The sequence below is a fragment of the Crinia signifera genome, chromosome 3, assembly GCF_055691185.1.
Source record: "Crinia signifera chromosome 3, ASM5569118v1, whole genome shotgun sequence".
NCBI classification, from domain to species: domain Eukaryota; kingdom Metazoa; phylum Chordata; class Amphibia; order Anura; family Myobatrachidae; genus Crinia; species Crinia signifera.
Window position 1 is genome coordinate 68608569 of NC_139219.1, and position 25043 is coordinate 68633611.

At 43.3% G+C, this 25043-nt stretch overlaps 1 protein-coding gene across 1 annotated transcript; it reads right to left on the reverse strand.

The window, feature by feature from the left end:
- Nucleotides 1-15491: 15491 nt before the first annotated feature.
- Nucleotides 15492-21849, reverse strand: LOC146062513 (cystatin-like). Its single transcript, XM_083174628.1, has 4 exons — nucleotides 21829-21849; nucleotides 18756-18988; nucleotides 16920-17042; nucleotides 15492-15672 (listed from the first exon to the last, which is right to left on the reverse strand). Exons 2-4 carry the CDS (start codon nucleotides 18978-18980, stop codon nucleotides 15568-15570), a joined length of 453 nt encoding a protein of 150 aa, XP_083030754.1. The 5' UTR covers nucleotides 18981-18988; nucleotides 21829-21849; the 3' UTR covers nucleotides 15492-15567.
- Between the last annotated feature and the right edge of the window lie 3194 nt (nucleotides 21850-25043).

Below are 25043 nucleotides of genomic sequence, written 5' to 3' on the forward strand. Positions count from 1 at the left end.
AGGTACTCCCACACAATGGCCAGACACAGACCTCCCAATGCAGAGCATTCTGCTGCTCAGATGACCTTTGTGTTATTCTCCCGAGAAGATGAGAAACCTGGAAACATGAGCTTAGTGTGCAGTACATGTGATGCTTGGTCTTCCTTTCTGGGCTGTGCTCTGTGATACAATAGCTCAAGTAATATGCATTGTAAGTGATATGCAGTGTACTGTCAGTAACGTGCAGTGTGAGTTATATGCAGTGTACTGCATACCTCCCAACTGTCCTGACTACCCCCCCCCCCCCCCCAAATAAAAGGACTGTTCCACATCCCATCCAGGGCCAGCAGAGTCCTGAGGTGGGTAGGTGGGGCCGTTGGGTCCCCCCCTGCCGGTAAATGCTCTGCATCTATTCAGGACCATGGCCAGCAGCTCTACCCTTCCCTACCTAACCCTACTCTGGAACAGTTACATACAGTAGAAACCCTCCACCCCGGCCTCCTTAGCATACCCTAAATCCCTTCCCGGCACACACACAGCATTGGGCTGGTGCAAGTTTTAACGGCGAGAGTGGGATCCTCAGTCCTTGCATATTCGGAAGCATGATGTACACCAAGGAAGGGCATTGCAATAGTACTAGCATAAAGTCAGAGATCCGTAGCGGCAGCAGCGTGGCACTGCAGGCTCTGAGCACTAGAGCCTTCAGACCCTACTGCGCATGCGCAGATCTCTGTAAAAATGGTGCGGCAGAGATTTCAGCAGTGCTGAGGCCATCACCGCGGAACTCCGGAGGGTAATTAAAAAAGAAAAAATGGGTGCAGCGGCCTGTCTGCACCGCACATACAGTACTACACCCATTATAAAGTTGGTACTCAAACTTAAACCAGCTATATGAGTGGAAGCTATGGGAAAACACATAGCCTATGTTCTAAGCCAGCCTCTAAACTATTCATGTGCCATTTTGCATACATCCCAACTGTCCCGACTACATCGGGACTGTCCCGCTATTTGTCCTGCTGTCCCTCTCACGAGTGGCAGTGCCATGCGGGTGCAAGGGGGCAGTTGGGGGAGCAAGAGATTACGGCTGCATCCAGGGGCGGATCCAGGATAAAATGACAGGGGGGCACCATGATAAAAGAGGGTTTAGGTGGGGGAGGGCCAGTGTTAGTGGTGCCAGTGTACATGCTAAGAGAGCGGCAGAGAGAGAGTGGCAATGGGATTAAAAATAGGCCCTGGCATTTAAAGTACGCGGGCCCACCATGGTGACAAAAGTGAAGGATGTAGTTGTGCGCACGCCGAAGGCGCGCTCTGGAAAAGGGGGTGTGGCCACTCAACAGGGGGCATGTTCTTGAGTGTAGTGTACAACACCATATACAACTTCTACACATTATGCAACAAAATACTAGACCCCATTATACTTGCCCCTTACACATGATGCCAAATGGAATGAGCCAAAATTCAAACAATGCCACATGGATTGTGTCAAAATTCACATAATGCCAAATGGATTGAGCCAAAATTCACATAATGCCACATGGATTGTGTCAAAATTCACATAATGCCACATGGATTGTGTCAAAATTCACATAATGCCACAAGGATTGAGCCAAATTCATAAAATGCCATATGGATTGAGCCAAAATTTACATAATGCCACACGGATTGAGACAAAATTCACATAATGCCACACAGATTAAGACGAAATTCACAATTCGCTTCATAAACAGGGACATTGTCCACCAAAGGAGCGCATTAAACATTTACACCATAATGTCCATTGCACGGCATGATGTCCATTATGTATTATGCCAAACACCATAATGCCTATTAAAAATTATGCTACATACAGTAAGTGCTGCTTATCTACATGCTCATTGCCAAGGGTTCCATGCTCATTGCCAGAGGTTCCATGCTCGTTGCCATGTGGGATTACATGCTCATTGCCAACGGGGAATACATGCTCGTGGTAAATGGGGGACAGCCGCCGCCAGGCAGAAGTGATAGCCACTGACAGTGGCAGAGCCTGGCTGTATTCCGAGCACTGCAGGTCCCAGCTATTTGAAATAATACCCATTTCACACCAGAAAATGCATTCCCAGGTTGGCCCCTTTTACACCAGCCTAGTCCCTGCATTTTCTGGTGTGAGGGGGAGAGAAAACCACCCCTCCCCCCCTTTAACCAGTTATCTCATTTAACCGGCTATATCTTCGGAACTAACTGACCCATTTACATGAGACAAGTATCATATTGAAGAACTTTTGAGTGGGCTTTGAATGATTTTGGTCCAGTGAAACTGGAACGTTTGGTTTCAGAGTAATCTGCCCTCAAAGAACATGAACAGCCATGAAATTACATTTAAAAAATAAAAAAATGATTTACACGCTATACAGGTTGAGTATCCCGTATCCGAGTATCCGTTATCCGAATTATTCCGAAAACCATACATTCCAGAAAGTGAAAAAAAAAATTTTTGGTACTTATGTAGTAACTGGGCTGCCGATTTTTTGATTGTATGCCTTAAGTTAAGGCATACAATCAGATGCGATGCGATATCGCATCGCATCGCATCCGATATCGCATCCGATATCGGATGCGATGACCCGATTTTTCCATAGGAATCAATGTTAAAATGATTCCTATGGAAAAATGGGTCCTTTTCATACCCCTACTATCCAAGTGGGCATGGAGTTGGATATAAACCTGTGGCGAGCGTAGCGAGCCACCGAGCCCGAAGCGTGGCGAGCGAAGCGAGCCCCGCGAGGGGACGGTATTCGTCCCCTCGCGGGGCTCGCTTCGCTCGCCACGCTTCGGGCTCGGTGGCTCGCTACGCTCGCCACAGGTTTATATCCAACTCCATGCCCACTTGGATAGTAGGGGTATGAAAAGGACCCATTTTTCCCATTGAATTCCATGTTAAAATGGACTCAGTCCATTTTAACATTGATTCCTATGGAAAAATCGGGTCATCGCATCGCATCGCATCGCATCGAATCGCATGGTCGCATGCGATGCGATGCGATCTCCCGATCCGACCCGATTTAGAAATCGGCAGCCCAGTTACTACATAAGTACCAAATTTTTTTTTGCTAAAAACTCACTGGGGACATTTGTAACAGCACTACTGGTGACATGATATGTAACTGGCACTATATATGTGCAAGAAAATGATTGCTTGGCATTCAAATTCAATATCTGAGATAGTACACAAATTTTGTTTCATGTTTTGAAACCTTGTTTTTTGAACAAATAAAATATATTTGTGTGTATTTTATGTGGTAATAAAATATATTTGTGTGTATTTTATGTGTTTATACAGCATACATGTAAGATACTTCAAAATACATAATTGAAATATTAAAATATTCCAAAATACGGAATAATCCGTTATCCAAAATTCTCCTGGTCCCGAGCATTTTGGATACGGGATACTCAACCTGTATCTCTGGAACCGATTGACCGATATGGACTGGTATCATATTGAAGGCCCAGCGATTTGGAATTGAATGACATCAACCACAAGCTCCTGTGATGCCAGGGGGGGAACTGGCAGCCGTCGGAACCGGGTGGGGGTCGGAATTGACGGGTCCCATATTATCCTATGGGGAAAAAATGTTACAGCTTTGCCAGGCGATATCTCCGGTTCCCGGGGGGCTAGAGACATGGGGCTGGGCTCGTTGGAAAGCTCTGGTCCTCATCTACAAAATGAATGACAGGGAGGGCACGTGCCCTGGTGCCCCCCCCCTGAATCCGCCACTGGCTGCATCGCTGAAGAGATGCAGTATGCCTGCGCACGGCATCTCTTAAGTGCAGGGAGGAGGGAGGGATCCGTGGGCTGCCCAGTTGCTAGGAGTGTGCTGGGCGCGCCCCTGAAATTGATAAAAACGCCCCCCTTTACCTGATGCCCCTTCGGTGCAGCAGGCCCCGATTTCTGTATCAGCAATGTTGGGAGGTATGCATTTGTTAAGTCATTTAAAGATTTGCCCATGATTGGGCAACACACATACAACATTTCATTGTTATATATTAGTAGAGAAGGGATGTATAGGCTGCCTCGTCTTCTGCTATACTGTATGTAGCTTTATTTAAATCTGCTTCTAATTCAAAGAACAGTAAGGGCATTTTCAGAAAGGTGATTTAAGAACATGGCACATGTACGTTGATCATATTTAATTTGAATAAGAGAAAACAACACTCTGAATCACCTTCCTATTTTTTTGCTTTTGCTTGGACTGTAATATGAAAACAAATCTAAATAAGCAGCTTGTGCACATTACTAAAGTAATATAAGGCATCAGCTTAAAATACTTTTATTATGCGGTCTAAAAATCAGCCATTTATTATATTGCATGTAAGGCATTTGAGACTGTTACTGAGACAAGAAAGATGAGTGCCATGTACACTGAGCTACTCTAAATTATTGTTTTCTCCCAAACATCAGACAATCCAGCACTGTGAGCAGGTTACCACGTCCGCTGGCAGCGTCTCATCTTACACCTGCTGCTCGCTTTATGCTGCGGCTTTCATCTGACTCACAGCTGAATTATTCATACACTCTGAAAACTATTGTTTGTTTAATTGCCACAAGAGTAGAATTGAAGAATAGAATGGAAATGTCATCCCTAGATTTTAAGAAATATATATATATATATATATATATATATATATATATATATATAATATACCTGCAGAAAAGTGGGGTCCCATGAAGGGGGCTGCAGGCTTAAATGCATTGATCAATTCATGAACCAAATCTCCACTATTTATTAATATCAGTTAATGTAGTGAGTGCAGAGCAGTAGCGCACGCAGGGGGGGTTTCTGAGTACCCAGAAACCCCCCCCCCCCCAGAAATCTGAGGGCCCGATTCTGAAAGCTGAGGGTCCCCTCTTTCCATGGGTACAAGAATTTAAAAAATCGGCCCTGGGGAACCGGAGATATATGACTTCAAACAGTGGTCCCCATCCAAGCCTGTTAATTGCTATCCCCAGTCAGATATTTCAGTTTCTTTCTGACTTAGAGTTTTTATGAGGGTATATTCCAAAAGCTAGAACTCTCCCCCTTTGGGTCTACACTGCTGTTATGTATGTGTATATATATATATATATATCTATATATCTATATATATATCTATATATATATATAGATATATATATATATATTTATTATTATTATTATTATTATTATTATTATTTATATACATTTGGTCTATCTATAATACTTTAACTGACCCGGCATATACTGGGTCACCTATGTGTCCATCTCCGTGCTATGCTCCGCCCCTCTGGAAACCCCCTTCTGAAAATCCTGCTTTTGCCCCTGCAGAGCCCCTACAATTTCTGTTTAAACAATGTGGTCACAAGCCATAGGGCACCCCAAAACTAGGAAAGGTGAGTGCCGATGTTTAGTGTATATTGTATATATATATATATATATATATATATATATATATATATATATATATATGTATTCAATAAATGAAGATGCGGCGACTGATTGCTCTATAATAGTAAATACTGTGTGTGCTGGTCAGCACTTGTTAAGAAACCATTAAAAAGTTGTCTAATAGCAGTGGACCTAAAAACACGGTATAAAGTTCACTATGGATAAAAAATGTCAAAAGGTACGTATAAAAAATATAAACATTTATTTAGACAAGGTAGAAGAAATTTCTTTAAAAAACAGACAATTAATAATTTTTAAAAAAAATGTTCTAACCTAAAATACTTCTAAAATCAATTATAAGGTGCAAAAAGAGATAAGGGTAGCTTAACTTGTAAAGATGAGACAGGAGGGCTATAGAGTCCCAACGCGTTTCGTCCTTCTGACTTTATCAAGGGGTGCAAGTAGACTGAGGCCAGACCTATATTTATACCAGTATACCTCCTGTTTCTATAGTGACATCACTTCCTGTCACTCATTAGTTATATCTTAATATCGGGGTGAAAGACAGTAAATTTATAAATCTCCTATATCCTATATAGTGGGGCGCTATAACAGCATTCAAACCATATAAACAGATGTCATAAAAGAATTGTAAATCCGCAGATAAGGTAAAATTGGATGTGTGTGCGGTACTTACGCCACACATCCGGTGTCCGGGTAGCGCTACTGTGCATGCGCCCGCGTCTAGTTCATATAGATGCCGGCTTCCAGTGCAGGAACCTTTCGCGCTACTGCGCATGCGTCCGTTTCGTCTGTTTCGTCTAATACTGGGATTACAAATACAGTGTGGACATTGCAGGATCCATTATTCCTCCACCCCATTTGGGGACTGCCCGGATAACGTGAGATCTGGTTCCATTTCATTGTTTTTAAAACAACATTTTTACAATTTTTTGCTACAGTGTACACTTTTATATGTGTTTATATGTGCTTGATAATATATGTGCAAACTAATTATGATATATAATTAATAAATTGCTTACATTTTAGATTAAATCTTGAATCACTCATTAATGAATGTGAGCGCTGCTTTTTCTTGGTTTTTCCCTTTTTTTATGTAATAATAGAGCCACTGGGCTGAAACAGGTTAATGCTTTAGGAGTTCGGCTGGACCAGCAATAATGATACAGGATCCATTTTCTGGGAGTACCTCTTTAAAACACAGGTGGGCCCAGCAGTTGGGAGGGCGGGCCGCTGGCATCAGCAGTGACCTGATCTCCCTTTGGCCATAGCAGCACCAAATAAATCTAGAAGAGTTACACTTCGCTGGACATGGGGGGTGGGTGAAACCTATTCGATGGTGAGTAAATCTGAATGGATTTCCCCCTCTTCGCACGGCTGTGATGCCATTCCCAGCCATGCACAGGGGCGGAATTTGACTCTGGAGGGGAGGGGTTAACTGATCGCTGGGCTGCAAAAAAGTACAGCCCTGCTATCAGGTCTGAATCGGCCCCTTAGAGCTGGACCACCAGAGATCAGGAAACCAAGGATATAGCTGGGTAAACAACATTGTCATGGCAGCATGCTGGGCCTTTTAGGAGGCCTTTTATACCTCTGTTCTCTCTGTGATTGGAGTATACACTCAGCTGCTCAAAATCTGGTTCCAGATTGGCTAGTCTGTGATCAGCTGACTGAAACCAAGATGACAGTGCCTAGCAGCTGGAGATAGAGGGAAAACTCATAGGGTACATGAAGAAGGAATCAGGGTGCATTGTGGGTAACAGCAGGCTCCAAGGAACAGCAAATGCACGAGATGATCTCTGCAAGTCAGCACACCAGCACTTACTAGGTGGTCAATGATAACACTGCTGCAATCAGGAATATGCAGACAAAGAATGTGAATAATCAGTGTAGAAGGAGATTCTTCAGTTAGTAACCCAGTCTCCTGCTTAAACTAAAGGGTGTTGCAGCATCAAAACTCTTCTTAGCAAAGAAGAATATCCTGACCTGCAGGGCAGGTCATGTAGGTAAGTGATAAGACGAGCTACTAGAATATGAAGTAATTTAGTTAGGGATGGCCATCGTTGCAATGGTTGCCGATCGATGGCAAAAGTGCAACTGGCTATTGATAGTGTATTATTATGCAATGGATGACCATCAATGTTTTTACATATCCATTTTCTTTGTGGGCCAATAAAAAAAGGGGGCAGGGCTGCATTAATGTCAGGGGCGGAACTATGCTCCGTGTCCTGGCCCCTTGAGATAAAAAGTGAAACAAAACTATTCATTTAAGCTTGACGTCGATGTTGGGAAACCATCTCATTCTCTCCCATCGATGACAAAACTATTCCACATTGACCATAAAACATTGATGATGTCTAATCATTGATGGTTACATAGTAATTAAGGTTAAAAAAATACATTAGTCCATCGAGTGATTTGAGTCCTTTTACTAGCTTAGTCGTCCTTCTCTGTACCTGTTCCAATTCATTTATGTCCTTTTTAAGGTTGATGGCCAACCCTAAATTAAGTCAGGATTCTTGATTGAATAAATTATGGAAAAAATATATAATTTTGGGAGAATCATAATACCCACATGGGTGGAATAATACTAAACAATCAGAATGTAGGTACTCATGATCTGCCTATGACCAAAGCAGTTCAGTTCCATGAGAATAACAGGCTCAAAGCCTGTTTATAGCCTTTTGCTGTTAAGATTTTCTTGGAGAGCACCTGATCAACATGGGGAATATGTCCTTGTGCTTTCTGGCCTATTTTTGGTTCACAATATGACAAGGGCTCTTTTTCAATACTTTGCAATGATCATACAATGATTTGTATGATCCAGTATTCTCTTTTGTTTGTGAATTCTCTGTCATTTATTTTTCATTCTATGAAATTGCATGTGATAAATTCATGTTCGTCTGTGGAAACTCCCTGTATTGTCTTAAAGATAAATATATGAAGCTACTTCCTCATCTTTGCAGCCACAGGGGACAATGGGGCTATTCTGAAAGCGGCTAACGTAACTGGCATAAGCTGTGGCCGCAAAGATGAGGCAGTACCTATATGAACTATAAATGTGAACAGAGTCCAAGTTGGAATCTTTGGTTCTCTATTTTACACACCAAAAAACAATTGTGACACAGTGGACACTTCACAATTCAGAACAGCAGTTCTTGCTAGTACTTGATCTTGAATTATAATCACTTCATAGTTGTTTTCATCACACATCTGTTACCAGTGCTTACCACAAGATGTCACTACAGCATTGGTTCCCACACTTCCTTGGATCACGGTGCTGTGTCTCTAGAATAGAATAGAATAGAATCAACTTTATTGGCCATGTGTGCTTGTGCACACTAGGAATTTTTTGTGGATTACAGTGCAGCATCAAGCAGGATTTTTTGTGGATTACAGTGCAGCATCAAGCAGGGATTGATGAAAAGGGGGTGGTGGGGGGGGGGGGGGTAGGGGGGAGACTTTACATACATTCCATTGAGACATTTTACACATTACATTGAGAGCATTTAGACATCACTTGCAGGGATCACATGCCCGCCGAGCTGCACAGCGCCTAGGCGCCACTGGTCGTTGAAGCAGCCAGGTAGGTAGCAATATAAGCAGGGACAGTACAGTTATCACACCGGGAACACGTACCCGCCGAGCTGCACAGCACCTAGGCAGCCATCAGCGGCGCCACTGATCGTTGCAGCAGCCAGGTAAGTAATAATAATAGCAGAGACAGTACACTTATCACACAGGGAACACACACCCACCAAGCTGCACAGCACCTAGGCAGCCATCCGCGGCGCTACTGGTCATTGCAGCAGCCAGGAAGATGACAGCTTGAGCAAAGACAGCACAGTTGAAGCAGGGACAGTAGAGTTATCACACGGGAGACACATGATACATATTGCTGGTTGCACAGTTCCTGGGCAGCCATTTGAGGCCTCACCAGGCCATCCTCCTGTAGGGAGAGCCAAAGTGGACAGCACAGGCAGCGGCCGGGGGGGGGGGGGGAGTCCATGAGGCTGGGGGGCTGGGGCTGGGGAGTCAGTGAGGCCTGAAGCCAAAGCTAGGCCCTCTCTGGACCAATCTCTGGAGCCATACCTTCTACCAGGCAGCCAAGTTGATCCAGAAATCCATGGGGCCGGATGGGCTTCCTGCTTGCCTGGAGTCTCCTCCGCAGTGCCGGGCCGGTATCATCCACTGCAGGCCAGGATCCTCCTCTGTAGGCCTGGATACTCCAGTGGGGCCAGGACTTCCTCTATGCTGCGGCGGCCGGGGGCACGAGGGACTGGCAGCGGCTCCTCATGCCGGCGGCATCGCAGCACTGGTCGTCATCCTGGGCACCGTGGTTGTGGGCGGCATCCCCCTCCATGCTCTCCAGCCGGGGGCGCCGCGATCAGCGCCAGGGGAACACAACGCTCCTTCACTCTTTCCATCTCCCCCATCCCCCCGCCGCTCCACAGCGCTACCCACGCGCTTTCTCCATGGGCTGCGGATGGGAGCTCCGTTGGTGGAACACCAGAGCTCTCAGCTGGGGTAGCCAACTCCATTCTTTGAGAGCTACCGACAGTGAATGTTTTCCAGATCTCCTCCCAGAGGGCCTTATTCTAGTTCACTCCTACTGACAAAATCCTTCTTAGATGGACAAAACCATGTGCACTGCAGGTGGGGCAGATGTTACTTGTGCAGAGAGAATTAGATTTGGGTGGGGTTTTACTTCAAAGTGAGATCTATATTGCAGTGTAAAAATAAAGCAGTCAGTATTTACCCTGCACAGAAACAAAATAACTCACCCAAATCTAATTCTCTCTGCACATTTTACATCTGCCCCCCTGCAGTGCACATGGTTTTGTCCATCTAAGAAGGATTTTGTCAGAAAGAGTGAACTAGAATAAGGCCCAGAATCACAAGTAAAGTAATTAGTTCCACCTGTGGATCTATGAAAATGTTTCAGCTAGTAATGAGTACACATTTCCAGCAGCTAGGTTGTCTGGAAAATGTGAACTGTTGGTAGCTCTCGAGGACTGAAGCTGGCTACCACTGCTCTAGAGTATCAACATTTTTTACAGTGCCTCCGGAACAAAAAGTTCTTTATTGATCAATTTTGAAAAAAACAACAACCTTAAATTAAGAAAATTGTGCCTAGCTTCAGAGGCGTAACTAGATATTCACAGGCCCCATTGCAAAAGTTTGTAAGGGCCCCCTATTTAACAACTGATGGTGATAAATATATATAAAACATATTACTTAAACAGCAAAGATGGGGCCCCTGCAGCTCTGGGCCCCATAGCAGCTGCACCCCTTGCACCAATGGTAGTTACGCCCTTGCCTAGCTTTTATCCTTAGGTTCAGCTATGTGGAAGTGTGCTTCTGATTGTTCAAATTTTTCCTAATTTACAGCCACTAGTGCTGGTTTGGCCTGTCACAGTCTTTGACCATTAATAATTTGATTTGGTTCTTGGCCATTAAACAGAGACACCCTTGCTAGAGTCTCATGGCAACCCAGGGTGCCTAGGAACACAGTTTGAGAACCACTGCACTACATACATACTGTACATAAAAAAAAAAAAAGATCACTGAGAAAAATTACCACTTGTGTTTAACAGCCATACTTATTAATATAATTTTACTAACGTAATGGGAAAAAGGATGTTTTCAAACCCATTTCACATTGCTTTAGTTTCACTGAAAGTTACTAAAGTGCCTATGAGGCAGTTTCCAATAAAAACGACTCCAAACTGTTTAATTCAAATTTATTTAGTTTTCAGATTGCATTTCCCATACTTTTTATAATTGAAAAATGCAATACAGCCATATTTAGTAAAAAAAAAAAAAAAGTTAAAAAAAACCAGAGGCACCACTCAGACAGGGACAACAGCACAGGACCTATGATCAGCTACACAGTATGTGTCTAATAAGGCCACAGATTGATCACACGTTAATTTACTTACAGCTTCACCTCTGGGGACCCTGACTGTCACCCCAGTCATCCACCGGCTTCATGCACTGTCACCCCAGTCATCCAATATTTACTATAAAAAGCTTACAGTAGCCATCAGATGACTGGGTCATAGAGCTGGAAGCTGGGAAATAGATGACCGGAGCTAGAGGAGCACACTGGAACAACGATTACATACTTAGTTCAAGATGGGGACCCAACGATGGCATCTGTGCAACAGGTATTTGGTTATTTTATGGTGAAAAAATCTCTGAGAAGACTGCGGGTAGTTTAACACATCACATGACATCCACATCTGTGATGCGGATTGTGATACACATTACATTAGCATTACTCTTCCATTTGAATGGATCTTATCAGTAGGGTGACCAACTCATCCCTTTAATCCGGGACACATATTAGTTACACAGGTTCTGTGGCTGGCTTTCATCTGGTTTTAAACTGCCACACCTCAAGACTCCATTTCACGTGGTTTTAAACTGCCACAGAACCTGTGTAATTAATATGTGTCCCGGATTAAAGGGATGAGTTGGTCACCCTACTTATCAGTGAATATGACCAATGGTTGCAGTTGCAAAGCAGGAAAATCAGTCAGCCAGCCATGTACCATAGACTTTGAAGTGGGAAAGAAGGGGGCCCACACAGAGACTGCAAATGGACCCCTTCACTCTTAAGCTGACTATGCCCTGTCCAGTCAGCAATAGAAGATGCCATGGCCGATAGGGAGGGCCGATAGGGATGGTAGTTCAACACATAAGGGGCCCCCACACTCCCCCTGAATCATGCACCCCATTAAGTGCACTTGTGGTCAGTCTGAGTTGCTGGTTCCCACCATAGAAGCCCATGGGATTCTATGGAGCCACACAGAGCCTATCAGGTGCGGAGCTCCCATGAAACTCGCTCCTAATTGGCTGAGGGAAGAGTCAGTGACTGACATCACCGGGTATTCCCTCATTCTCGGTGAGGGGCTGCAAGTGTCTTTATTGGGGTGGGCCCTACTCCCCCAGGGACCCAGCCCAGGCTGACCAGCCAGGGTGCTCATGGTACGGCTGGGGAAACTTATATAAAAAGTGTCTCCTGGCTGGCTGTTTGAGCCCGGTGCTGGTTTCCAAAATACGGGGAACCCCTACTCCTTTTGTCCCCTGTATTTTGGGAACTAATTTTTTTTTATAGGGGCCCCCACAAGTTTGTTGTCCTTGGATGTATCCCATCTGGCCCCATTGATTTATCTACTTTTAGTTTTGAGAGTTCTGTGAGGACTTTCTCCTCTGTAAATGTACTTGTCTCTCCCTCAGTTTTCTGACTATACTTGCAACTTAACTGTGGCTCCTTCCCCACTCTTTCAGCAGTGAATACTAAGCATAAATAATTATTAATAATTATCTGCTATTACATTGTCCCCCTCAAGAAAACTTCCACTCTCGGTCTTCAGTCTAATTATTCCACTTTTTGTTTTTCTCCTTTCACTTATATACCTAAAAAAAGTTTCCCCCACTTTACCCACTGACTGGGCCATTTTCTCTTCAGCCTGTGCTTTTGCACATCTGATTACCTTCTTAGCCTCCTTCTGTCTAACAAGACAGAACTTGTCTAACTTAGCCTCTCTTTGTCCTCATTCTTCTGCGTCTGCTTATATTTCTTAAAGGCCAATTTTTTTGCTTTCACAATACTTGTTACTTCTTTTGCAAACCACAATGGCTTTCTTTTTCTTGTGTTTTTCCTAACTCTTTTGACACAAAGTTCTGTTGCTTTTAGAATTGCACTTTTTAAGTTTTCCCACTTATCCTGCACTCCTTCCAAGTTCCTACACTCTGCCAAAGAATCCCTTACAGAGTTTCCCATCTCTACAAAATCAGCCTTCCTAAAATCTAACACCTTTGTTTTTGTGTGCGATGAGTCAGTCTCTGTCTTTATTTTGAACCATACTGCTTGATGGTCTCTGGATCCCAGATTTTCACCCACATTTATGTCAGATATTCTGTCACAATTTGTAAGTATTAAGTCCAATATTGCATCCTTACGAATGGGCTCCCTCACCAATTGCTGGAGGGATGCTCCTTGTAAGGAATTCAGCATGTCCCTACTTCTGGTGGAACTTGCAACAGGCAGCTCCCAGTTTACATCAGGTAGATTAAAGTCTTCCATGATTATCACCTCTCCTTTTAATGCCATTTTATTGATGTCCTGCAATAGGCTCTTGTCTAGTTCCTCTTCCTGACCTGGTGGTCTGTAGATCACCCCTATACGAAGAATCGTCTTCTACCCTGTTTCTATGGTCACCCACAGGGCCTCAGTTTTTTCTTCAATACTTTGTATTAAGGTAGTCTTTATATATTTTTTCACATATATTGCAACCCCTCCAATTTATCCCATTCTGTCCTTCCTAAATAAAGTATATCCTGGTATAGCTATGTCCCAGTCATGATTTTCATTGCACCATGTCTCTGTAATAGCCACAATATCCTGTTCATCCCTTGTCATTATTGAAATTAGTTCTGGGATTTTATTTCCTAAGCTCCTAGCATTTGCACACATAGCTCTTAAAGTTGTGTTTGTGTTCTCCTGCTGCTAGAACATATTCTAGTTGATAATCTATACCTTCCAAAAAACTGGTGCAAGTTTTGAGAATGTGACCAATGGTGTATTTAAAGAAGGTAATGCAGCCCCTATAGTAATCTATATCAGTGAATTACTTTGAAGTGGTATTTGTATACATTTGCAAGACAGATGGGCAGACATGTAAAAGTGTGACAGAGATGGGCTTTGTATGGGATTTATCTACCTACTTCACAAGCTACAACCTCAACCCAAGGACTCCCCAACCAACACATACTGTACAGTATGACACCAGAATGGCAAATAGTATAGATAAAGAAAACAAACATACAATGGACATCGGCAAAGTGATCTATAAAACACACATCCTATTTATTTCACTTCAGAAGAGCTGCATGAAAATGACAGACATGTATAAAAAAAATTAAGAGGCGTGTTTTAACTATAAAACAATGACCAATTTAAGAAAATACAAAATTTGCTGCAATGAAGCATCTTTTAACTTCTATACATTTTTGTAATAGTCTTTTTTGTTGTGGTTGTTCTTGTTTTCCTGACAGTGCTTGCAGTTTATGACGACGTACAGCAAAGGCACTTGTTAATGATATTAGTACCCTTTACTATCAAGAGTAACAATGGAGTAACATATATAACTGAAAGACAGAGAGCCTACGATCAGTTTGGTAATAGATGCCTTCTGTCTACCAAACAGTAGCAGCTTATGCTTTGATTAGAACAAGTGCAGTGCTGCTAGCAAATCATATTGTAGGCCTCTTCTGTTCTAATAATTGAAGTAGTAACAGCTTTGATTAGTGTCGGACTGGCCCATAGGGGTAAAGGGGATATCACTGGTAAGCTCGAGGGCCCAACCCCATTCTCTAATGACAGTGCACTAACAATATACATTGTTAATCTATTAGAGGGTCAGATGATGGTCTCTAAGGCTGTCCAAGCCACTGTAATAGTAATTGGCCATGCCCAATATCCATGGGCCCCTGCATTCTCCTCCAATGGGCCCTTCATGTCCCAGTCTGACACTGGCTTTGATAGATTAGCGACTGCATTATAAGAGAAGAGGCAGTTGATTAAAGTTTTTTCTAGGTTCAAGAAAAACAAAATTTCTAGGCCTATACCAAAATACATGGTTAAATTGAATATAACCAGTGGCAGTTTTTACCTATTGGCTGCAGGACTGCAGGCCCCCCAGGGAAAATTTGCCCCGTGTGAAGCCAGATGCAGTCAGTTAGACTGCACTGAATTCACTGTGACTGGCAGTGACTTCCTATTGGAAGTCTGACCTGCCAGTCACCCAAGGAAGTCCCATTTGGAGATGTTCCCACCCTCCGGGATGCCTCTTTGGGCTGCTATAGCTGCAGCCCATATTCCGGGGTCTCCAACAAGGCGGGAGACGCCATTGAATATAACCCAACAACATAGATCATTTAATCATTTGGAAGTGATTAAACTGTTTACACAACATTGTATTGTGCACATATGGTATTATGGAGCCATTGTTTTGTTTTTGTGTCACATGAAAAAAACAAAAACAAATCAAGTAAAGAGTATAGTGTGCCAACTGACAGACTTTAAAAATACAGAAATGGATGGATTGCTTTTTATTCACAATGACATACAATAAGGAACAGATTTTTCAACTTGATCACATTGCCATCGATGGTCTTATAGATTTTCATCAATGGGCTCACAAGTATTAGATAAAAGTATTTGTCTTTCATTTCCTGCTAACCATTCCCTTTTCCAGACCACAAACCGGCACTGGTACGCCTGCAAGATGGAGAGAGATATTTTAATACAGGGAACAAGAAGTAAAGGTTACTTGCAGTTAATGTGATGAACCATTTGCAGTCATTAGCCAACAATATGCCTTTAGTAAAGGAGATTATATATAGGTTAAACTTGATGGAAGAAAGTCTGTTTTCAACCTCAACTACGATGTAACTAGGGGCCCAATTCAGCCCCGCTCGCTAAGCAGCACTCATTTGCTGCCTAGTGAGAGGCTGAACACCGCCCTGCTGAATGCCTGCCCCTCCAGTCACCGAATCCCTCTGGTACCATGTGAGGGATGTACATGAACACATCCCCTCGCATGAGGCCGAAGGGGAGATAAATCATTTGATGTACCATCGAATGATTTCTCTCCCCTTTGTAAATAAAAGTCAGGCTAAACTGACTTCTATTTCCGTCTGAGCCAGCCAAAAAGAGGGTGGGCGCAGACGTCGTGTGACGTCAGCCACCCACCCCCGGCAGGCATTGGCCCATCTGCATTCCCACTGTGTGTTCCCCTGCTCTTGCCCGATGTTCACCCCTGCTGACCCCTTCTGAAGTGAACAGCCGTTTGCTCTTGGGATATGCACAAGCACAGACCCCCCCCCCCCCACTATTGGAATGGGGACCATGTCGCCCCATTTCGATGAATGTTAAGTTAGGCCCTATGTAAGTATATATATAAGTTGAATACAGGAAGCGATATAATATAATATTCTTTCTATATCTGATTGCTATTATATTTTTTATATATTCGATTATCTTCACCCCAGTGAGGCCAACTTTTGAACTTTAACCACTAAACTGGCACAGGATGAGGTGTCTCTGTGCCCTCCTGCTGTGTTCTGTGGCATTTTTTTTTGAAAGTCTGTAGTGCAGAACTGAATTCCTCCTATGGTCCTTCAATGATGTAGCGGTGCCCGACGTCACTAACGATTTTAAACCTCATAATAGAATGCAAATTTATTCAGGAGCTTCAGAATGTAAATTTAAAAAGTCAGAGAAAAGAGGGGAACTGAACTTGGGTTGGGGTGGAGGAGGAGGGCGCCCAAATTATATTTTTTTGCACCTGGGCCCACAACTCACAAGTTCTGCCACTGTTTTACAGTATATCAAAGTTCTTACATCAGGGCCGAAACTAGGGTTTCTGGTGCCCAGGGCAAGACATTCATTTAGTGTCCTATAGCGAAAATGTGGTGCATCGACATTATGTATTCATTGAAAGCTTGTGGTACTGTGGAAATTACCTGTCCCCCGTCAGAACACTCCACATCACAGGTCATGCCATCACTATAACCACTTAAGCGATTCTTTGCACACTGTGTCTGTCTAATTTCCACAGTCAATATGTATTTTACTCCAGAGACAAGCTACAACAGCAAAAGAGAAAAACATGTTAAATTAAACATGTACAAGAATTTGAGAATATAAAACACCAGTTAAACAACCAGATTCGTGTAGTTTGGTTACATTGTGTCATCAAGCGGGTCACTCCTCCACTGCAGCTCACACATGCCTACTTTTTCAGTGACTGTCAGCTGCACTTTGGGAGGTAGGGACAGCGCCTGCCCAGTGCAGCAAATACCATGATTTGTGGGATCATGAGGAGGTGATGGTCTTAAATGATGCAATTTGCATCAGTTTAGCCCCGCCTACTCTCAAAGATCTTTGAATCAAGGGTTAAAACCGACGTGACTCTGGTAGTCAGAGACAGAGCGGTACAGCTGAGTTAGTAGAGTCCTTAAGAAGATGATCAATTTAGACAAGCAAGATGCAGTCCGATTACAGACTCTGTATGTCACAGGGAAGATAACACCACAGTGGAGGAGGGACACATTTGCTAGCACAATGAGCAGGTGGCGGTGGGGATTGAACACAGAATCCCTCGTGGTTTAATGTGCCCTTTGCCCACACTGCTGGCTATTGTACTGTAATATAGATAGTGTATTTCTATTGTTCAAAAAACAAAGGGTTTCAGTGCTTTCTTATGCAATATTGTGTACTACAGAGCCCATCATGTACTTCTATGGACTGACGCTGATGTTAGTTTTTAATTGATAGATACATTTGAAATAAAATTGACCTCAACTTTATTATGCTTTGACTAAAGGAAATGAAATATGTCTCACTGGAATACAAGGCAAGGAGTCAGGACATGCATGGACCGCTACATTTGCCCAAGCTGCTTCCAGTGGTATAAGCAGGAATTGCCTGTGACTAATAGATGCAGCTCCTGGCAGGTAACCAAGATACAGTACTTGCTAGGAGCTCAATATAGGTTTTAAAGTGACCTTGTGGTTTTTAATCCCTTTTGACCCATTGCATGTTCCCGGTGTATCTCAGTGATGACATTGGTGAAGTAGATGATGAGGCAGTAAGTAAGCCAATCAAAAGGTATGGTTTGACCATTTTCTTTTTTTAGCACATAAAGAATTGTAATTCATAGACCAAAGCATTGTGTTTCACTCTAATTTGATATCAAGATATTCTAGCATCTGCTGTAAAAAGTATTTTTGTACATTTAAAGGGACATATGGATTTGAATGGCAACCTTTATCACAAAGAATTCTATACAATATAGTTTTTAATAGCACCCACATAAATGGACAAGGGGTCATAAAGGGTTGCGGAAAGTACTTTCAAAACCTACTTAAAAAATATATATATATATACATATACATACATACACACACAGAGTCTGGAGGTGCGGCACTCATGGCTTAGATACACTTCAATGAATACACAGCGACACGGTAGTTTAGTGATCACTACCGTGTTGCGGTGTATTCATTGATGTGTATCTAAGCTGTGAGTGCCGCACCTCCAGTCTCTGTATGTATTATACCTGTGAAGGCACCGGCTGCAGCTAAAACGCTGTTATATTGGAGTGCCAGACCGACGCGCTATATATATATTATATATATATATATATATATATATATGTATATATAACATTTAGTTACATTCTAAGAACCTATGTCCTTTAATCACAGTTTAATATAATTATATACTATCATATATTACTCGTTTTGTCCAACATTTTATTATATAACTTTCTGTTATTGACGTCTTCAACTGGTTACCTGCTTTTGAGCTGATGTTATTCTGCATGGCTTGTAGATGTAAAGATCATTCGATTTTTTATTATATTCTTCTACAGCAAAGTTGACTTGATCCTGAATGTTCTTTTTATTATCCTCTGTACTGAGATCCACATCTGTTATACCACCAGTTAGAGTTTCACTGCAAACACTGGCAGGCCACAGACAAAGTGCAGCCACCAGGCACCAGTACAACTGCACAGCCATAATGTTACCTGCAAGAAGAAAGAGACCATAAACACAGAACAATACACAGTAATAAAAAAAACCCCTACAATCATAACTAGAGGTGTGCACCCGGACATTTTTTGGGTTATAGTTTTGGATTCCCTCCGTGTTTTGGAACCGGATTGGTTTTGCCAAAACACTGTTGAAGGTTTTGGTTCTGTATTTTTTTTTTAAATCATAAAAGAACAGCTAAATATACCAGAATTTGTTTTTTTTTGTTCCTACAGTATTCTTAACCTCAATAACATTATTTTCACTCATGTCCAGGCTATTTTGAACATCTCACAGCTTATAGGCCAAAAGGTTGCATTGAGGTAGCTGGATGACTAAGCTAAGCGACGGAAGTGGGCAGCACAAACACATGGCCCATCTAGGAGTGGCACTACAGTAGCAGACATGATGGCATTTTTAAAAATTGGGCCCCAAAGAGCACATAATGCAAATAAAAGGAGGTGCAAGATGTGTACAAAAGCCTGATGAGGGAATGATCTGACTTCACATGTGGCAAGTTTGAAGGGTTTGAGAACCTTGCACAACACGGAAATCATTATCCATTGCACTTAAACCAGGAGCATTCCCCCCTCCTTTGCATATGACGTAGGTGGATGTATAGTCTTGAATGGCCTTTTGCTGCTCCTCCATCCTCTAAAGTATATAGAGGGTAGAATTCAACCTCGTTACTACCTCTTCTTTTATATGATGACAGGGCAAGTTCAAGAGTCTTCAACACACAGTTGCTGAATTTCAAAAAAATGCCCTGAAATTTTTCAGGGGCACCAACAGCATCTTCTGCATGTCCCGGTCATTTAAAAAAAATTCTGCACCACCAAATTAATTGTGTGAGCAAAACATGGGACATGCTGGAATTTGACCAGAATGCTTGCACAATATGTATAATGACGATGAAGGAGTTGGTGGTGTGGATTGCAGGTGCTTGGATATAACAGAAAAAAGAGATTTAGGAGTCACTGGATTGCTTGCACTCTTAGCCAAAGTTTCTGAAATTGACAATGACTTATGATGAATGCTCATCAGATGACATATAAGTGAGGATGTTCCTAGGTGGATTACGGTTTTTCAAAGGCTACATATGGCTTGACAGTTGTCCGGATTTGGATAGAAATTATTCCAGACCGAAGAGGTGGACATTTTGGTCTTTTGCACAGGCATGACAATAAGCCCTTTTCATCCCACGGCCACAAATGGTCTCCACTGGTGCCTTATTCACACAGACCACATCACCATGAGAATCCTTATTGTCAAATTCCTCCTTAGTACCAGCTACACCAATATCCTCCTCATCCTTGTGTTCTTCTACAGCAGGCATTCCCAACCACGGTCCTCAAGGCACACTAACAGTGCAGGTTTTAGTGATATCCAGGCTTGAGCACAGGTGACTTAATTAGTACCTTATGGATTCTGATTAAACCATCTGTGCTGAAGCCTGGATATCACTAAAACCTGCACTGTTGGTGTGCCTTGAGGACCGTGGTTGGGGATGCCTGTTCTACAGTGACGACTTCAATGCTCTTACCAGCACTTGCTGAAGGCATGCAAATATTAGAAGGAGCCTCCTCTTACCATACAGTGTTGGATAGATCAGGCCTAGACATCGGAACTGTGGACACACTTGGAATATCTCTGAAAGCACAGTTGGTTCCTGTGCTTTAGCAAGCTTTATTTTAGTAATTTTTATAGATGATGGAGGGCTTCCAACTTTATGAGAAGCTGAACCACCAGTCTTTCCCTGCCATTTTGGGTCATGAATGGCAAAGTGCCAATTTTACATTTCTCCTCACATAATTGATTTCTTTGTTTATTATGGTAAAATTCAGCTTTTTGGATGTTACATGACTTCTATGACATTGGGCATCGGCCTTAGCAGATGAGGTTAATGGACTTGCATATGGCAGACAGGGCACCCCTGTAAATAGTTATACGGCAGACAGGGCACCCCTGTAAATAGTTATACGGCAGACAGGGCACCCCTGTAAATAGTTATACGGCAGACAGGGCAGCACCCATGAGATTATACAGGGCATCCCATGACTAATAAAGCACAGCAGACAGGGCACCAATTGACTTGTACAGCAGAACAGAGCAGCACCCACCCCCACACAAGACCATCCTGCACCCTCTCCAATGATGAAGTGAAGATGGCACTGCTCAGCGGTGACTTATATAGGATCCAACACCCACGAGAATCCGACATTGGGATGATGACTTTATGCCTCACTCTGGGATCCCAGTGAAACTCTCCCTTTAAACGGCGACACTCATGCATTACACATATTCTGTGGCTGGTGGACTTCATGCCTGCATTTCACCTGGTTTTAATCAGCCACAGTACATTTGTAATTAATAAGTGGTTTAAAGGCCTAGTGCCTATTCAGACTGGATCGCAAAGCAAATTTTTCTCTAATGGGAAAAAAAACATGTTGCACTACATGAGGGCAAATGTAATATGTGCAGAGAGAGCTAGATTTGGGTGAATTATTTTGTTTATGAGCTAGGTAAATACCAGCTGCTTTATTTTAACACTGCAATTTAGATTTCGGTTTAAAACACACCTGCCCCAAACCTAACACTCTCTGCACATTTTACATTTGCCCCACCTGCAGTGTTTTGCCCATTTAAAAAAAATAAAAAAAAATAAGTGCTATGTAATCCACTCTGAATTAGGCTGATAGTATGGTAAGCTTTAAAATGTTGTTGCAGCAACTTTTCATCCTGTCTGCCTTTACAAAGTCAGGTCCCCACACAAACATCCATTCTAGCTAAATATTCAGAAAACCAAATAATGAACACATAGAAAAAGTCTACTTACTGCTTGTAATTATTTCCAGTCTATAAGATTGGCAGTTAATTTTCAATTCACGGTGTTCATTCACTGCTGATATTTAAATAAAGAGAGTGTATTGTTAGTGATAACAACACTTAATATATATTCCAAAACCTGTTACACCACCCATTCTGTGAAGTCATTAGGTGTTCCCAATTGATGAATCATCTGCTTTCCACCAGTGTGTCAGCACTATAGTAATCAAGAATCATGTGTGTAAGGATGTCTATGGGGAAGTCACCCTTGTTGTACTTAACCACTTAAGTGCACCAGAAATACTCACCACTAAAGGGGCTGCCTCTGCACTTCTTCGGCGGTGCAGAGGGGGGCGCCGGGATATGATTTCCAGGATGAGCGACAGGTATGTGTTGGGGGGGCAGTGGTACACTTTTGGTACAGTGGCCAGTGGTACACTGCTGGAGGCACCTCTGGCGCACACCTACTTAGCAGTGGCATGCCAGGAAATTTTCCAGGAGAGGATGGGCCGGCAGCGCAGCTCAGCCCGGTCATACCACCGAAGGGGTTAATACTGATGGCAGCTGTAGAATTTATAAGATGCGACTGTCACACTTTCACTTGAGGTGCTGGAAAGTGTCTAATAGTGGCAGTATGGGGTTGCGTAGGCAGTAGATTGAAGTTTTGGGTAGGGTGCTGAGAAGCCTTACACTGACCTGAAAATTAATGTTTAGCGTACAAATCAGCCATGAACCTGGTCAGCTAGCTACAGTCTGCACTATTGCGAGCCATGAGAAAGGCACCATCACTGGCACACCAGTACTCAAGAAGCTATCTGGTTAGTAGTATGCTAGCCATCAGGGAGGTTCAATTTTCAACTGCAGTCACCAGAAAATAATCAGTATTTACCCTGCATGCAAATATATGTATGTATTTGCACACAGTTGCTCAGTTTCCTGGGTCAGATTAACAATGGGGCGCAGCTGCAAATAGGCCCATCACCATGACAAATGATGATCACCATCTGTCACATGATTGGCCATAAATCATTAGTATTTAAATTACATTTTGAGTTTCTATCATGCAATTTCATTTGTGTACTTTTATATATTTAGGGAGACATTGTGCTTATAGTGTATGCGTTATACAAGCCTCTATGGCACTGGTCTCACCTTCTTCACTTCTCATAACAGGACCTTGGGGGGATTATGGTATAAATCATAGACAGACCCACTCATATGGTCGACCACTAATGGTCGACATGGTCAAAAGGTTGATGGGTAAAAGGTCGTTATGGTTAAAAGGTCAACATGGAAAAAGGTCAACATGAGTTTTTAATGTTTTTAGGGTTTCTTCGTTGACATAGGTCGACATGGACACTGTCTAAGTGTACCATGTCCCCTCACATGGCTCGCTGCGCTCTCCATTCTGCTCGGTGCCTCGCTACGCTCGGCACACTATTTTATTCTCCATCCACGCCCTAGTGGATGGTAGGGCATAAAATACCGCCTGTCGGCACATGCCGGCTGAAAATTTTGTAAAAAATGTCATTTTGACCATGTCGACCTTTAAACCCTGTCGGCCTTTTATATATAGACCTTTAGACCCTGAAGACCTATTGTGTGTTGACCTTTAAACCCTGTCGGCCTTTTGACTGTTGGCCTTGTGACTGTCGACCATTAGTGGTCAACTATATGACTGTCTATGATGAGTCTGTCTATGACCAGTCCGGATACCCTTGGGGGCACCACAATTTTGTTGTCCAGAGTCCCCACACACCTTAATCCGGCCCTGGATTTACCCCATAGTCAGGGCGGTACTGAGCCGCCGAGGTACCTGGGAGCGGGGAGCAGGTGAGTATGTAATCCTCCTCCCTCTCCCCTTCCCTGCCTGTTAATTAACGCTGTCCCCCCCGCGCCGCCCGCTCCCCGCTGGGGGGATTTCATTGTGGCAGTATCGCCTGCACACCCCCCCGTGCCGCCCGCTCCCCGCTGGGGGATTTCATTGTGGCAGTATCGCCCGCACACCCCCCCGTGCCGCATTGCAGTATCGCACCCCCCCCCCCGCAGCAGTATCATCCGCACCCTCCCCCCGGCGGGCGGCGCGGGGGTTTTTGCCTGGGGCGGGTGGGGGGCATGCACCGGCCCTGCCCATAGTGCCAAACTGGTCAGACTCGGGACTGACCTCTTAACATTGCAGCTGTGACCCGAATTAAAGCTGTTTGCACTGCATACAAGTGAAGCAGTGCTGGGAGTCTCAGAAACAACATTAACCCTGTATAGACTCTGGCCCCATCACATCACTGACCCTAGGGTTACCACCTAGTCCCTTTAATTCCGGACACATATTAATTACACAGGTTCTGTGGCTGGCTGACTTCAAGACTCCACTTCACCTGATTTTAAACTGCCACAGAACCTGTGTAATTAACATGTGTCCGGAATTAAAGGGACTAGGTGGTAACCCTAACTGACCCCCATCCCCAGATTAGTGTCAGTGCTGCAGGACCCGGAAGCCACCTCCCCATGGATCTCCACATGCTGAAAATGGGAGCCAAGTCAGGTGTCCCAGCTTATCAGCTTACACTGCCCCTTAACCCATACTTGCCTACCTGACCTTCTCCATGCGGGAGAAAATGCTCTGTTGCCAGCACCTGTGGTGAAACACCTTTACCTAGCTCCCCACAGGTGTTGGCAATCCTACATTACCAGGGAAGTCCAGGAGCAGAGCATTTTCTCCTGCATGGAGAGTGTCAGATAGGCAAGTATGCCTTAACCCCGGTCCTTTCTGGGATCAACCCTGCAAGCGAGCCAGGTCGGATTCCTGTGTCATTTAACCCAGATAAATCACTTTCCACTGAGCCACGACATGGGTTATCACGGCACTACCCAGGTTTTAGCGGAACTAGAAAATGGGTATTCATTTATTCCAAAGTCAGAATTAGGCCCATTGCCACCAAGTAAGTGTAACAAATAAAGTAAATATACAATCAATTGTGGGCATTGCTGACAACTTATTCAGTTGTTGCTGACAACTTATTCAGTTGTTCAGTTATTCAGTTTTTATTTATAAAAAAGTAATATATTTTACACCAATAGGAAATGTTTGTTTTTTCCTTAGTGTTTTGTACATTTGCAGGAGATCTCTGCAGTAGTAACAAAGACATAGTAACCACACTGATAGACATTTACTAATGTTTTCAAACAAAATCTAAAATAAAATGCAAATCTCCATGGAAACCCTAT